Below are 16150 nucleotides of genomic sequence, written 5' to 3'. Positions count from 1 at the left end.
ATAATTTTCCATTGATGTACGGTTTGTTAGGACAGGACAATTATATAAAAATCTGGAATCTGAGCGTGCAAAAATAATAATAATAATAATAATAAATAATAATAAAAATCGCCTTTAAAGTTGTCCAAGTGAAGTTCTTAGCAATGCATATTACTAATAAAAAGTTTTGGTATATTTACAGTAGGAATTTTACAAAACATCTTTATGGAACATGATCTTTACTTAATATTCTAATGATTTTTGGCATAAAAGAAAAATCGATTATTTTGACCCATACAGTGAATTGCTGGCTATTGCTACAAATATACCCGTGCTGCTTAAAACTAGTTTTGTGGTCCAGGGTCACATATATAAATATTATCTAAATATATTTATATTATAATGGATTTACATTATCTGATACAGATTATTTAAATTAAATAAATTAGAATGTTAAAGGTTAAGCTCCTTATTTTTTAAAAAAAAAAACACTCAATATATAAATACGCGATTCACTGAAACTAAAACGATCCATGCGATGCTTTCTCAAGCTGGTTTAAATAAGTGAAAAATTAAAAATAATCATCAAATAAAAATCCTGCACTGTTTCTGTAAGACGATGACATCACTGCCCATGGACCGACAGCTCTGCTCCTTTTACTCAGGCAAATGAGTAGTCCTCCTATTCGTGCTTTGAAGGAAGCGCCGCAGGACCCCATCATTCTCTTTCCGCCGTACCCGCCATCTTGCGAGCAACCGGGGGTAAGATGTGCTCCAGACATTATGTATAAAATCGTTAATTTCATAGCTCTGACTGAGTGGAACTGGCACAAAAAGCGCCCAAAAAACCTTACCTAGCACGACATCGAAATTAAGCCCGTATGTGCGATGCTGGATGCTCTAAAGAGTGTAATACAAAGTCAAGCTGGAGCGTGTCCGTTCCATGTGGGCCATGCGTGTACAGGCTACAGAGAGTTATGAATATAAGAATAAAGATGTGTAGAAATATTAGCTATTTAACTGTTTATATACGATGTTTTACAAACACAGAAGTATTTCGACAGTTGAATGATTGTCATTTCAGTTCGGTCCGTTATGTAGATGAGCTAGAGTTTGCTAAAACTGTAACGATCTTTTGTCCAAAAAACTTGTGTTAATGTGGTAAAATCATAATTTAATGTCTGTAACTACATGATGTTCATTATTAGCATAATTGCTTTGAATCTATATAAGAATGTACTTTTTCATGCTGTCTTTTTATGTTCAAATACATTGTACAGGTAGTAATAACCAAGTATGGTATTTAAAATACTGTGGCTGGATATCAAGAATAGTTCAATGAAGTGTTTTAGAACAAATTTTTCTAGAAATTACTTTTTTGTAGCTTTATTGTATGTCTTTTGCACCCAGTAATCAGGCATCATGACGAACACAAGAGGCAAGAGGAGGGGAACCAGGTATATGTTTGCCAGGCCCTTCCGCAAGCATGGTAAGTTCATTTATTTTGCGCTATTAATTTTATACTGTACTTTAGGTTTTGTACTGACATTGCTTTTCATACAACAGGCCCAATCCCTCTGTCCACCTACATGCGCATCTACAAGAAGGGTGATATTGTAGACATCAAGGTAAGATTTGATAAATAAACAAAGATATGTTACAGTATACTTTTTTTGTTCTCATAAATAATTGATTAAAAAAACACTTATACAGGGCACAGGAACCATTCAGAAGGGCATGCCTCATAAGTGCTACCATGGTAAAACAGGACGTGTTTACAATGTTACACAGCATGCTGTAGGCATCATTGTCAACAAGCAAGTCAAGTAAGTACTGCTCTAAACATATGATCTGTATTTTGATAAAAATATATTTTAAATGTTATAATAATGCAACTCTGACTAGTTGATAGCTGGAGGTTAATTTTTCCAGTCAGACAAGTACAGAAACCACTTGGTTAGTGTATAAGTTCTGAATTAAAAACTTTTCTTCATACGCTTATTTTTTAAAAAATTACATTAATTGAAGGTAACTCGACTACGTATTACATTGTTTTGAATTATCAATATAAATTAAGGTTTTTCATCTGTAACGCCCCAGATTCACTTTGCCATGAGGGCTGTCCAGTGTCCTAAGTGGTCATTAATGTGGGCGAGAGCAGTCATCCTTATGCACCCTGGACAGGCACAATAATGCCTGTACCAGATTGTCAATATGGAAACATGCCGCTCATGAATCTTGTAAATGTACAACTATTCTTATTGTTTAAGTGACCAGTTGTTGCTGTTACTTTTAGGGGCAAGATCCTGGCTAAGAGAATTAACGTGCGTATTGAGCACGTCAAGCACTCAAAGAGCAGGGACAGCTTCATGCAGCGCGTTAGGGAGAACGAGAGGCTGAAATTGGAGGCCAAGAAGCAAGGCACCTTTGTTGAGCTGAAACGCCAGGTATGAGATCATTTAGTGTTTATTGGATTCTGTCTTGGGTGTTAAATGTTTGAAATGATATAACACAATTATAACAGATCTGTCTGTTCTTTCATTGTGGTGTTGATGTGTCTTGATCTTGTTTTCAGCCTGCTGCTCCACGGCCAGCACACTTTGTCAGCACCAAGAACAACGAGCCTCAGCTCCTGGAGCCCATCCCATACGAGTTCATGGCATAAATCTGCTGACCAAAATAAAGTTGTTGTACCATATACTGCTAGTTTGGAACTTTCTTTAACCATTGTTCAAGTGACTTGAGCTGTGTCTGGAGTGTTGTTGTTGAGATGATAATTTACAGTGATGTGCTATAAGAGAACTCTAAGAAACGTATCATAATACACAAACATTTGTTACTTCAGTTCATTTTTATTTGATAAAGCTCTTTTTGAACTGTAGGTGCATATGTTCTTTATAAAGGCTCGTATTGTTATAATCAGTGTTGGGGAAAGGTACTTTTAAAATTAATACATTACAATTTTGTGTTACTCCCTGAAAAAGTATTAATTACGTTACTTTTTATGAAAAGTAATGCGTTATGTTACTTTTGCGTTACTTTTTTAATCTGGGCAGGGCTTGCTTTGTTTAATATAAAACAATTCTAATGTAAAAGCCCTTTTACACCAAAAGTGAAATGAATTCACCTCGGGCTGAAAGGAAAGTACATTTATGCGGGAGATCAGTCTTCAGCTATAATACAAAAATGAAGCACGTATGTTTATCTAAAGTAATTTTTTGCCTATTAGTTTGGTTGAATTGCATCATTGAAGGTCAGCAGCAAAGACACTGATTAATAAAATGGGGTTAAATACATAAAGGATATTTGTTTTGTTTTACATATTTAATTTTTGCAGGGTTGCGTTATATTCTGAGGTTGCATTTCACTGTTTTTTCACTGTTTATATATTTTGAGGAATACTGAATCTGTTTTTTGTGAGTGAGATGAATTAATGCATGTTCACATTTAGTCTAGAATACAGTCACATCATGTTTACTCCCAGTTTCCCAACAGGAGACTTGTCAATCAATAAAGGGGGAAAAAGTAACTCCAGATATTTTCTTAGAAATTCAAAACTAATGCGTTACATTACTAGTTACTTGAAAAAAGTAATATTATTACGTAACTTGCGTTACTTGTAATGCATTACCCCCAACACTGGTTATAATTTCTGAATTTATAAATTGTTTATAATTTCCAGCTCACTGCTCAGTTAAGTATGGAAACCTGATTCTAACATTAATAAAAATAAGGAAATTGCAATTTATCTCACAATTCTGACTTTTTCTCGCAATTGTGAGATAGAAAAATCATAATGGCGAGATCATCTCAATTCAGAAGTGTTTATTTATTTATTTATTTTTTACCTCAAAACTAGGCTTTATAACCTGCAATTGCGAATTTATATCTCTCAGTTAAAAAAAAAAAAATCAGAATTGCGAGATATAAACTCGCAATTACGAAAGTCAGAAATCTCGACATACAAACAATTGCGAGTTTTTAATCTTGCACTTCTGAGAAAGAAAAGTCAGAATTGTGACAAGTCTGATTTTAAACTCGCAATTGTTACTTTGCAACTCGCAATTTTGACTTTTTATTTCTCTTAATTGCAACTTTATTTCTGAGAATTGCGAGTTTATATCTCACAATTCTTACTTTCTAACACGCAATTCTGAGACAAAAGGCAGAATTACGATATGAAATTAGCAATTGCGAGAAAAAAGGCAATTGTGAGAGGAAAAGTAGCAATTGCCATTTTTTTATTCAGTGTCGGAAACGGGCTTCCATAGTTTAGAATGTAAGAATTGTTCAAACATATGTAAAGTTTTTACATAAATTTGCAGCTCACAGTTACTGAAAAGTACTGTGTTGCATATTCGAAGAATTTAACCTGATTTTGTTGCAAAGTTGTCCTTTTTGACCTGTCCTGTAGATGGTACTTTCTTCCTCCAGAAAGACTTCGGTTTACAAAATATGTCTTGCTGAAGCTTGTTCTGTTCAAGGATGCTCCAATAATAGGAAGGTCTTTATTTAGCTTTGGATATCAACAAGTTTTATAGTTTCTCTTGCTTTTATGCAGTATGAATATGATGCTTGCCAAAGTTTTGTACTGAATTTAGTTTGTGTCAAACATTAGGTGACCAAATATTTGGCCACAATATCCCAGCTTTCATCTTAACAGACCAAAAAAAGTTGTGTTACAGAAAACTCCAAGCAGCATGTAATTGTTGTCTTTCTCAGACATGGCATCTTTTAAGCTGCTCTCTTATGCAGCCTAAAATAAGTGAAGTACAGCAAAAAGATTTTGTGGCTGACTTGAAAATGTCACCCTTTCAGGAAAATAGCTCTGTACCTTTATAAAGTGTTTATAGGTGTCCTTATTATGTTGAATTGCTCAATTTCGTAGAACAGTCTGATCTTCATACGCGGTCATTTTACATCCTTTCAGTTACAAAGAACTTCACTGTGGACTAGGAGGGTTACATTTTTTCCATTCTTTTCATAACCAGCTCTAGAGTTTGCCAAACGTTGCTGTTGTTCGCAATGCTACATGACTGCTTTTCATTACAACCGACCACAGTTGGATTCAAAAATGAGCAAAATTTTACCTTTATCGTGTTTTTTCTCATCTCTCAAGGTGATTACAATACACACCTAATGTAGTTCAAGTTAATTCAAAGAAAATGTCTATTTTGAAGAGTTCACTTGCGGAACAGTGGAATAAGAAACACTTATTCTGGAGGAAATTCACACTATTTTCCTTGCTTGGTCGTAAAATACTTTCTAAAAAGATTATGGTTATGGTAGTTCACATGAGCTGTCACTAGACGGCAGCATTAGCCGTTTTCCTGACAGCAAACCCATTTCCTTCTAACTGAAAAGACCGAGTTAGCATGCTAAAAGACATTACTTAATATGTATTTTAATTGTAACTAATCTAATAATTAGACTTGAGAGCAGTATTGATCCCTATTGTAGCACAGATCATGACTGTGTATTAAAAATATATTAATGAGGCATGAAAATGATCAGACAGAAAATGGAATTTTGCATTAACTTAGTATTTGCGAATGTTTACATTTCAGACAAATCTCAGTTACTGTGTTCTTAATAGTGAATATTTGTTGAAAAAACGTGATATTGTGGAAGAAACCCTACACTATAGCCATGTCATATGGGTCATTCTATAATTAGGGGTACATTTCCCTGGTGCAAAAACCAGCATATGCTGGTAGGTATGTTTTGATGCTGGGATGCTGGTTAGTTATGTTTTGATGCTGGTTTAAGCTGGTCCTTAGCTGGTTTAAGTTAGTCCTTTGCTGGTTTATGCTGGTCCTTTGCTGGTTTTTGCTGGTCAAGGACGAGCATAAACCAGCAAAGGACCAGCATAAACCAGCTAAGGACCAGCATAAACCAGCAAATGACCAGCTTAAACCAGCATCAAAACATACCTATCAGCATATGCTGGTTTTTTCACCAGGGTTTGAATTTGACAATGTGAAGAAAAAAGTTTTCCTTTTTCCCAAAAACCCAAACGTGACTTTACATAGCTGCTTTGAAACTATCTATATTGTATAAAGTGCTATATAAATAAAGGTGATCTGTAGGAATATGTGCATAAACTACAATCTATGTTTGCTACTGTCCACCATGTTACCTTTACTGGGTAACACAGTTGACAGGTAACTTAGTTGATATTTTTAGTGTTTTGGGCCTATACTCAACATGGAAACCTAGAACTACTGAGCATATGTTGTGTTTAGAAATATATTTTCAGTTTTAAGTTTTAAGTTTTGGCTAAATCGTCTTTGCAGCAATAACACTTGTGTAACACTGTTGACAGTCAAAATCCACTCTTGACATTTTTTTTTTGCTAGTTTAATCAATATTAGGGGAAAGAGAGAGAACATAACTTCTAGTGTTTCTTCCATGTGCTAGAGGAAATATAATCATATTGCCCAAATTGCGAGAATGGTAACTTAGTTGACAATGGTTTTTCAGATACAAATAAAACAAGTTATACCACTAAACACTTATTATTTTTGATGCACTAATCAAACTGAAGGTAAAACTATTAAATTAATTTATATTTAAGGTAATTTCCATGCTTAAATGCAGAGTAGAATGAGCAACTTCAGACTGCTGAATACCAGGGTTGTATGTGATATGAACATCTTCAAACAAAAGATATGGCTTTTTCAACATATAGTAGTGTGATTGGGAAAAATATAATTGTGTACTAGAAAATTAAGCATTGGAGCTTTATATTGATGAAAATATATTAAAAATATACTTCATGCACATGAGATGTACCCGCAATTATAGAATGACCCATATTGTCAATATTACAGTGAAGTAATAAAACGTTATTCACAAAAGAAAGTACTGCATTCATGACACAGCCCTTCATCTTGGGAAAAAAAAAGTGAAATATTACCTAATTTGATAATGCTGAGTTTTCCGTTGCATATATTGTTTGAAAATTTTTAAAATCATACATATGTGTCTACATATCAATTACAAAAGCAGTCAAACCACTCATTTTTAATGATAAAAATATGAATTCTAAATGTATTATTTAGTTTGCAATCACTTACAATCTGCAAAGTGGACGTTAGGTGTGAAATAATGTATTCAGAATGACTAATACATGTGAAAACCTGTGAGAATTGAACAAATAGTTGTAACCTGGCATAAAGAAAGATAGGAATCATGTCTTTGTGGCAGTTCATCTGGTGATTAAGGCATAATACAACACTAGCGAAAGCAAAAATGCTACGAAATGCCCATTACATTTTGTCAGAGCAAAACAGACACTACTTTTGGAATCAGCATCCCAAAATTAGTAAGAAACAAGTAGGTGTTATTAAAAAGTTATAAAACAACAGGTTGACTAATATGAAAATGCCAAATAAGCTAGAAATGTTCACATTTACTGAAGCGATGAGTCAAATTGACTAAATAACAAAACATGCTCACTCCTGAATATACAAATTTGCTGATATATATTGTCTAGTTTGTGGACTATGTACACTTGAATAGCTACTATTCTTGGCCTTTTGTGTGTGTGATGTTCTTTGTGTGATTTGGTGTGTAAGCAAGGACCACCTCTCTCTATCTTGACTTGAGCTGTGTAATCAGAGTGGCTGAATGCCTGACTGCATATCTGACAAATATGTTATCTCATCCCACCTCAGTACTTCACCCAATATTTGCTTCAATTAGGGTCAGTTCCTGAGATACGCAGCAACTGTGTGGGTGCATATGAGAAACAGCCCTAATTCCACAATGTTCTCACATGCACGTCCTTCACTGCGTTTTAATTTTACGATTCCTCTGCATTACAGTTGCACAGCTTGATTTAGATTTAGCTGTATGGGGTAGAATCTGACCTTATTCCTTTTTTAGGCATAATCTATTCATTCTGTCCTCAGAGGACACGCAGGTCTGGGAATTAGCCACAGTATTAGGATGGCACGCTGAGAGGTCATAGCATGACTGTGAGAATATGTGAGGACGACTAGATAACCTCATTGTGTGCTGTGCCTATCCGCTGGCCCTGTTCCCTCTGCTATCGTGCTGGTGTTAGATATTTGTAAGGATTGGGATGAAGGTGATGAGGTCTCGCAGAGGTCATAATCAATAGTATCAATCAACAAGTGACATCCTGCCCTGGTATTGATCACTGCAAAGATGTTGAAAGTGCGAGAATGTTCATTAGTAATGAATTAACACTGACTATATATGCAGACCGGATCTTTCAATCTTTAAGATTTTAAAAATCTGTTTTTACCATGAAGTTGCTGATACTAAAATGAATTATTCTGACTAAGTTGTTAAATGTTGCTTGTTATTGTGCTTAACTTTGAGGGTCCCGTGATGAGGGCAGCCCATGTCTTTACACTGTTAATTTATATTCCATGATTTCAATCCTGATTCGTTCTAGTGAATCGTTTCATCCTAAGTGGTTTTCTCTGTCATATGTTGTGTACGATCTCATATGTAACGTTCGATAGTTCTGATTCATTCTCTCATAATGTTGGATAGTCTGATTCATTTTAGTGAATCGGTTCGTTTGAACAGTCATAGGCTATGTACAGTACTCTAGTGAATCAGGTTGTTCAGACAGTCCTCTCTCTTAAAGGCACAATATGTAAGATTTTTTGATTACAATATTGTGTTATATATTTTGCTGACTTGTGTACGTTACATTATCCTAAATGTTTCTAAGAATGTTTAAATCCAGAGAAATTAGCAATTTTAACTAGTGTAACGGGCTGTGTCCTTGCATAGCCTGCCAATGACGTCATACACCCTCGATTTTCCGGTTTTCTTTTGTAGACAGGTGACGAACGCACAGAGTAGCATTATAACAGAACTTTCAACACGCTCAAATGTATCTAGTACGATAAAACAGTGCTGTTTTACATCACATACACATGACTGGAAGAAAGTACTTGACTTTGGCATAATAAAAGCTCAGCTGCTTTCAAGCCGTGTATCACGCTCGTCCTTCATTGGCAATCGCTCCAGCGTCCTCGTTTCGCTTCCACGACTTTCAGCCCCACCCTGCTTCATAATACAGTGACCTTAATAAGTCTACATTAGCTCATTCATGGACATGATTCTGCCCGAGTCGTGACAGATTGCATCGGCTGTGGGAATGAAGACTACAACTCCCATGATTCCACACACAATCATGGCCTCAGTAAACTACACCTTTGGTTCTTTGTATGTTTTGAATATGCGCCCTCTAGGCTAAACGTACATAATGTGGCTATAAATATAATGTTTGTTTTTTTCAGTGACTGAAATTGTTCGGACGGTTCTCTCTCTCATATGTAAAACAGTCTGACTCATTCATGTAAATCATTTCATTTACGATTTCAAACGTTTCAAACGCTGATTAATGCTATTTAATCAAACGGTCCTCTTTTTCATATGCAACGCAGGATAGTCCAATTAATTCTAGTAAACTGTTAGTTAAACTGTCCTCATGTAACATTGGATAGTCTGATTCATTCTAGTGAATCGGTTCTTTCAGACGGTCCTCTCTCGTAATGTTCGACAATCCGATTCATTTCAGTGAATCGGTTCTTAAGTGAATCAGTTTGTTCAGACGGTCCTCTCTCTTAAATGTAATGTTTATTCTAGTGTCTGAGATCTCTCTGTTATATGTTTAGGAAACTCTGATTATGCTTTAAAAACGAAAGTTGAAAAGATTTTTTATTCGGAAGGTTCTGTCTTTCGTGTATTTTTGGATAGTCAGCCTCATTGTAGTCTGATTCGAGTCTTTGCTACTGTAGTCCTACTATATATTTGAATTTATTTGTAAATTATGGTGGTTTGTCGAATTTAGTTAAAATGTAGCCTACCATTTCATATCCTACTGTTCACTGATTAATTGTTCCCTCAGTATTTTTGTTCCAGAGAATACTTCCTTAATCAAATTATAAATTATCTCATTGATAGTTATGGTTTTTTAAACATTAAGTACCTTATCTACTTTTTTGTAGCTAGTGGCGGACCTCGACAAGTAGCTTCCACAACATTGCTACGAGGCATTGACTCATAGATTGAATTAAACAAAGTAAACAGAGTAGAGGTAAAGAGGAAAAAGGGATGGAGCAGAGTGGGCAGAGGCAAGTCCTGAAGTCCTTAATCATACCTGTTTGACACTCAGAGATTTAGGCCATCAAGCAGTGCAGCAGTCGTATCGACTGCCCGTGTTACACATTAACTTTCCTCTCAGCCAGGGAGACAAGCAAACACGGCATACAGAGATAGTACAACTAGACATCATGTTGTCTTCTCCCACCACAGTCTCCGACTTTTTTTGAAATCCCCTAAAGGTTGTGAAATCAGGGAGACTCAAATGGGAGACTGAAGGCATGACTCTCCAATCACCATCAACACACCGTTTTGGCTGTGAGCTGTTGTTTATCGTTTTGCTTGCTGGCTTATCAGGACAGATCATGGCCAGTGAGATAGAGGCAGCTTTATTGATCAGTCCCAGACATGGGAGGGTTGGGACACTGCAAGACCGGATGATGTGAAGGAAGAGGCACAGCGATGGTTGTGGGGCAGGAATGTCCTGAACTTGAAATCAGATGGATAGAGTCTGGATGACTTTGATAGACGGTCCACTTGAATTTCTAAGCTTTTCACCCTGGATTATTTAATTTAATTATCAATATTAGATTTTGATTATTTACCCTTGAATTATTTAATTCTAAGCTGAAGAAAGAGAAAAACAATACCCCTTTGCCTCAGGATAAAGTGCAGCAAGCAGGAAATGAGATATAGTTTACATTAAGCAACACTAGTTTTGAAATAAAACATGATCACCTTGGGACACATAGGAGCAATCATGACTGTAGTAAATCATGCATATCAGCAGGCTGTTCTTGGAGGCTGATAAACCACAATTAGGGCAGTAATTTCCACGTGTGTGTGTGATGGATGGAGCCAGGCAGTCTTTTAAACACCCTAGACAGACACATTCATACACAGACTTGAATGGAGCCACTTGACGGTTTAATATCCACATAAATCTCTGTCAGACAATTCCAAAGACCTTCAGTCCCGATCACAAGTCTCTGAAGGTGAACAGTTGCTTAGTGGTTATCAGGAGTTCTATCATGTGTGACTCACTATGGAAAATAAACAGTAGACGTGATGCTGGTTCATTTGGTAAAAATAACCAGATGGAAATAGGAGAAATATATTCCAAAAAATTCACACATATTTATTTAGAACTAATCATAAATAGAAAATTTATGAAAAGAAAGCACATATATTGAAAGCATATCTAAACGTAAAAAAAAATAAATAAATAAATAAATAAATAAATAAAAACGAACTATAAAAATGTTAATTAGGTACACTACCAGTCAAAAGTTTTTGAACAGTAAGATTTTAAAGAAGTCTCTTCTGCTCAACAAGGCTTCATTTATTTGATCCAAAGAACAGCAAAATAGTAAAAATGTGAAATATTTTTACTATTTAAAATATTTTAATATATTTTAAAATGTAATTTATTGCTGTGATTTCGATCTGAATTTTCATCATCATTTCAACATCATTACTTCAGTCACATGATCCTTCAAAAATCATTCTAATATTCTGATTTGCTGCTCAAAAACATTTATTATTATTATTATGTTGAAAACAGCTGAGCAGAGCTTTTTCAGGTTTCTTCCTAAATAGAAAGTTCAGAAGAACAGCATTTATCTGAAATAAAAATCTTTTGTAACATTATAAATGTCTTTATCATCTCTTTTGAGCAATTTAAAGCATCCTTGCTAAATAAAATTATTAGTTTCTATAATTTAAATAAATAAATAAAAATGATCTGACTCCAAGCTTTTGAATGATACAGCTTATAATGTGACAAAATCAGTTTATTTCAGAGAAATGTTGATCTTTGGCTCTTTCTATTCATCAAAGAATCCTAAATAAATGTACTTAACTGTTTTAAATATTGGTAATAATAATATATATTTTTTTCGAACAGCAAATCAGCATATTACAATGATTTCTGAAGGATCATGTGACACTAAAGACTGGAGTAAAGATGCTAAAAATTCAGGTTTGATCACAGGAATAAATAACATTTTAAAATATATTCAAATAGAAAGCACTTAATCTGAATAGTAAAATTTTTTCACAATATTACTACTTTTGCAGTATTTTGGATCAAATAAATGCAGGCTTGGTGAGCTGAAGAGACGTCTGTAAAAACATTAAAACTTACAGTTCAAAAACTTTTGACTAGTAGTGCATATTTTCTCTTATTTATTTATTCAGCTATTTTTTATTTATTTATGTGTTGTCTATACACCCCCGACATTTTATTTCATACATTTACTGTATTCTTGTCAGTTTCATTTAAAATGAATGTTTTCAGTGATAGCATAGTAATAATAAAAACAATCGACGTCATGCGTCTGTCATGTGACCTATACAGGTAGCTCTATTCAAATCAGGAACAAGCCATGTCGACATATGAGAGCGTCACAACTACTATTAGTAAGTCAAGAGCATTGACTAATTCGTGTTGTTATTAATAATAATACACAATAAAAAAGAATATAAAGGCTAATAGGATACATGATAATTTCACGTCTTTGTTTTTGTAGCTAAAAGTGGAAATACGTCGTCCCCATTGTACTCAGTTGGTATGTTCCACTCACAATAAAACGAAGCTCAACGAACCTCCGCCATTGTGGGCCGATTACAGACCTGCCACCGTCAGACAGTAGCTGTTAAAAATCGGCTAGAATGGGTGAAAGAATTCAACACCTGGATAAACATTTCATTTGTTCTTTCGCTGACTGTAAAGCGACGTTTTCGAAGCTGTGGAAGTTGGAAGCGCATTACTGCAGACACACGGGACTGGTGAGTGACATATCAATAACTTAATCGTTTCTGGGGTTTAGATACTCAAGTGTTCTTCACAGTAGTACTTGGTGGTTCTCGTTTTCTTAAACCATTATCAGAAGCCCTTTGCTTGTGGAGACTGTGAGAAGAGCTTTTGCACCCGTTACCAGCTCACCCGACATCAGCTGAGCCACAGTGGGGAGAAACCCTACCTGTGAGTCCACACACAAAAAATATAACTTGTTTACTTAAACTAGCGTGTTATATTAAGACTTCTTTCGCTAATTTTATGTGTAACTTACTAATTGTACTGCATTTTGCAAGTGTTTTGTGTGGAGTTTTTATTACTTCAAATTTATGTTGTGGATTTCATTCATGTCAGTGACGCTTTTGCAACCGTTCACTAAAAACGTTCATTCAGTCGCCATTTCTGCAGGTTACGTTTTTTCGCCAGTGGGTGGCGACAAATGAGTCTATTGTGGTGTTCTGAGTGAACTGAATCATTGAATTGTTTATGCAACCGATTCATTAACTCACTTCAACTAACACACTCCTCGCCAGAGGTAGTAAGGTGCCCTGATAGTGTTTATGGGCTTTGTATATTCCTAAAAGGCTGTCTAGGGAGGCAGCTCACTAGGTTTTTACACACAGTCACATATTACACTTACAATGCTGCTTTTGTGCACACTTCTGCTCTAAAACTGGTAAAGGTGCTCAGTCAGCGGGTGTTCAGGTGTGTTTTCCACGCCTGGCAGCTTGAGGAACCATGTTGCTCATGTTCACCACCAAAAAGAGAGCTATTATGTGGTAAGTCTGTTAAATGACTTGATTTAGTTGTTTTATTCACTCGGATGTTTGCTTCTGACTAAATGTCTTGGGAATATTTTGCAGTGCAACCATCAAGGCTGTGGAAAGGAGTTTCGTAAAAAAAAGCAACTGAGGATTCACACCTGTGAGCACACAAATGAGTTGCCCTTTGAGTAAGTGTTGCTTTAAAATCCTTATGTGCTTCGTTTGGTGGTTTCTGTATCAGGACTGGTTACTTGTGCTTTATTCTAATAGATGTGACTTTGAGGGATGCAATGAGAAATTTGCTTCCTCTAAAGCTCTAAAACGACATGGGAAGATGCATGAAGGTAATGTGTGCGTATGTACATCAGGCAAAATCTTCTCACAAGTTAAGGACTTTTAGATGCACAACTTTCCCTCTTAAATTTAAGGTTACCCATGTGGTGAGGAGCATTGTAACTTCAAAGGAAAAACTTGGTCAGACTATCAGAAGCACAAAAAGACAGCACACAGAGGTATATGCTCAGTCATTCTGGTAACTAATGTCTGAATGCAAATTGTAAAGTTCCCCTGTGCTTAATCGTATCTTGTTCACAGAAACCCTGCCATGTGATCAATGCAAGAAGATGTTCCACAATGCGTGGTTTTTGCAGAAGCATAAACAGTCCGTTCACTCTGGGGAACGGCGTGTGTTTAAATGCACTAGAGAAGGCTGTGAAAAGAGCTACACCACAAACTTTAACCTCCAGAATCACATTCTGGTCTTCCATGAAGGAAAACGTGACTTCACCTGCCCTTTTGCAGGCTGTGGTAAAGCCTTTGCTATGGAGGTCAGCATTTTATTTGAGGCTAAATATTGAGTTTATAAAGACCCCAACTGTTATTTTTAATTAATTTAAAAATGAATCCTTTTTCTTCCAGGAAAGTCTGACGAGGCATTTTGTGATCCATAAGCCTCAGAAGACAAAGCTACAGGTGAATTTACCTGACTTATGTTCACCAATGTGTTTCGACGCATGTATTGGAGATTGTCATCTAACTTTTTTTTTTTTTTTTTTTAATATACAGAAGCCAAAAATCAAACCACGCAAACGCAAGAAGACCTCATCGAAAACTAAGTTGTCAGATGCTGCTAAACTAGCTAAGCATCTGCAGAATGTGTCCTTGAACAAGACCGCATCGAAGAAGCCATTGCCTTAACTTTTTCTTTATGGAACAATTCCCTTTGTCCCATAGTGTCCTCAGTTTCCAAGTTTTCAGTTTATAGACCTTACATTTTCAGTTAATCACTTTATGAAATAAATGATCACTTCTGCAAATCTTCTGTTTTGTGGTGAATAAAGCTCATGATGGTGGAAAAGGAATGGTCTCTGTTCATGTTAATTTTCAAAATCAATCATGCACTCTTGAGCCAAACAATAAATTTAGTTGTAGTCAACACCTGAACTTTGTCAAAGGTGATTGTCAGAATTCTTTAGAGCACTCCATACTCTGTTAACTAGAGTGTAGAGTGTGGTTATAAACAAAAAGGCTGTGAAAGTGGACACGTGAGTAGATGAGTTTTACAGTTTCTGTTTTCTGCAAATGAAAAGAATTTGCTCATTAGTGGCTAAGTGGGACTATAGAGGTTGTTGGGGACATTAATCATCATTATGCATAACAGTAACTCCTACTTGCTAGTCGGCTTTGACAGCCTTTTGCGTTTAAGATGAGTAAAAGCTTTAAAACATCACAAGTTGGTGTTACCAGAGTGTTTCATGCTGTAGAGTAAAACGTTAAAAATCTTCTGAACTTGTATGAACTACAGACCTTATTGCAGGCATTTAACGATGCCAAAAAAAAAAAATAGCTGCAAGCAGTGATTACTGGGATTCAAGCAGTTTAAGCACATATGAAAAATACTTTATTTAGCAAGCCTGTACCCACCTAAGTTAATGGTTTATAAAGCATTTTTGGCATATCAAGGTAATTTACCATAGATAGATAGAGATATATATATATATTTTTAAGTGGTTATTGTTATAGTGCCAGCTGTGATCCAATCCCCTTAAAACGGTGCATGCTTGTTTAGAATCACCTGCTATATGTGCTCTGCAGGTTTTGTGAAGTTCCTTTAGGCTTTATAGGATTTTGGGTAAATTTGAATCAGCCCCTGTTCTAAACAACCCCATTATAGCTTCTCAAAGGGCTAAATTTCAACACTTTTTTTTGATAATTATTGGACTAGAGAGTCCAGAGAATTGTACTGCAGTGTTTTTTTCCAGATTGAGTAAAAAACTTAGGACTAGTTCGCAAAAGTAGGTTTTTTACATCTTCAGTCATTTAACAGTTTCATTGACAGCAGTGGTTCTAGAGGCAAAGTTGTCCAGAATTAGGAGTTCAATTGTATGATGTGAATATTGTGCATATGTGAGAAAAATTGCACAACATACAATTGTTTATGCCATTGAAAAATGTGATATCACCCCCAGTGTCTGATTTCTTTCAAATTTCTCTTAGACCTTTGGGGCCGTGAGTC

The 16150-nt window shown here is 35.6% G+C and overlaps 2 protein-coding genes across 2 annotated transcripts; both read left to right on the top strand.

Annotated features, from left to right (window-relative positions):
- Nucleotides 1-631: 631 nt before the first annotated feature.
- On the top strand, nt 632-2677 carry rpl21 (ribosomal protein L21). The gene is made up of 6 exons (XM_051098554.1): nt 632-741; nt 1390-1468; nt 1546-1607; nt 1693-1805; nt 2276-2426; nt 2555-2677. Exons 2-6 carry the CDS (start codon nt 1402-1404, stop codon nt 2642-2644), a joined length of 483 nt encoding a protein of 160 aa, XP_050954511.1. The 5' UTR covers nt 632-741; nt 1390-1401; the 3' UTR covers nt 2645-2677.
- A 9998-nt stretch (nt 2678-12675) lies between these two features.
- gtf3ab (general transcription factor IIIA, b) lies at nt 12676-14996 on the top strand. Its single transcript, XM_051097722.1, has 9 exons — nt 12676-12861; nt 12963-13057; nt 13554-13650; nt 13735-13823; nt 13906-13979; nt 14064-14147; nt 14230-14462; nt 14554-14607; nt 14701-14996. The coding sequence occupies exons 1-9, from the start codon at nt 12745-12747 to the stop codon at nt 14830-14832; spliced, it is 975 nt and encodes a 324-aa protein (XP_050953679.1). The 5' UTR covers nt 12676-12744; the 3' UTR covers nt 14833-14996.
- The last annotated feature ends 1154 nt before the right edge of the window (nt 14997-16150 follow it).

This window comes from Labeo rohita, chromosome 24, assembly GCF_022985175.1.
Source record: "Labeo rohita strain BAU-BD-2019 chromosome 24, IGBB_LRoh.1.0, whole genome shotgun sequence".
Taxonomy (NCBI): Eukaryota; Metazoa; Chordata; class Actinopteri; order Cypriniformes; family Cyprinidae; genus Labeo; species Labeo rohita.
Note: the sequence above shows the minus strand (reverse complement) of the source record. Positions and strands in the feature narration are given on the sequence as shown.

Excerpts from the sequence above, each read along its gene's own strand:
- gtf3ab (XM_051097722.1), top strand. The coding sequence starts at position 12,745 with ATGGGTGAAAGAATTCAACACCTGGATAAACATTTCATTTGTTCTTTC. Across the intron at positions 13,058-13,553 it reads AGTGGGGAGAAACCCTACCT|GTGCTCAGTCAGCGGGTGTT; the intron begins GTGAGTCCACAC and ends AAACTGGTAAAG. Across the intron at positions 13,980-14,063 it reads ACATGGGAAGATGCATGAAG|GTTACCCATGTGGTGAGGAG; the intron begins GTAATGTGTGCG and ends CTTAAATTTAAG.
- rpl21 (XM_051098554.1), top strand. The coding sequence starts at position 1,402 with ATGACGAACACAAGAGGCAAGAGGAGGGGAACCAGGTATATGTTTGCC. Across the intron at positions 1,469-1,545 it reads CAGGCCCTTCCGCAAGCATG|GCCCAATCCCTCTGTCCACC; the intron begins GTAAGTTCATTT and ends TTCATACAACAG. Across the intron at positions 2,427-2,554 it reads TTGTTGAGCTGAAACGCCAG|CCTGCTGCTCCACGGCCAGC; the intron begins GTATGAGATCAT and ends TCTTGTTTTCAG.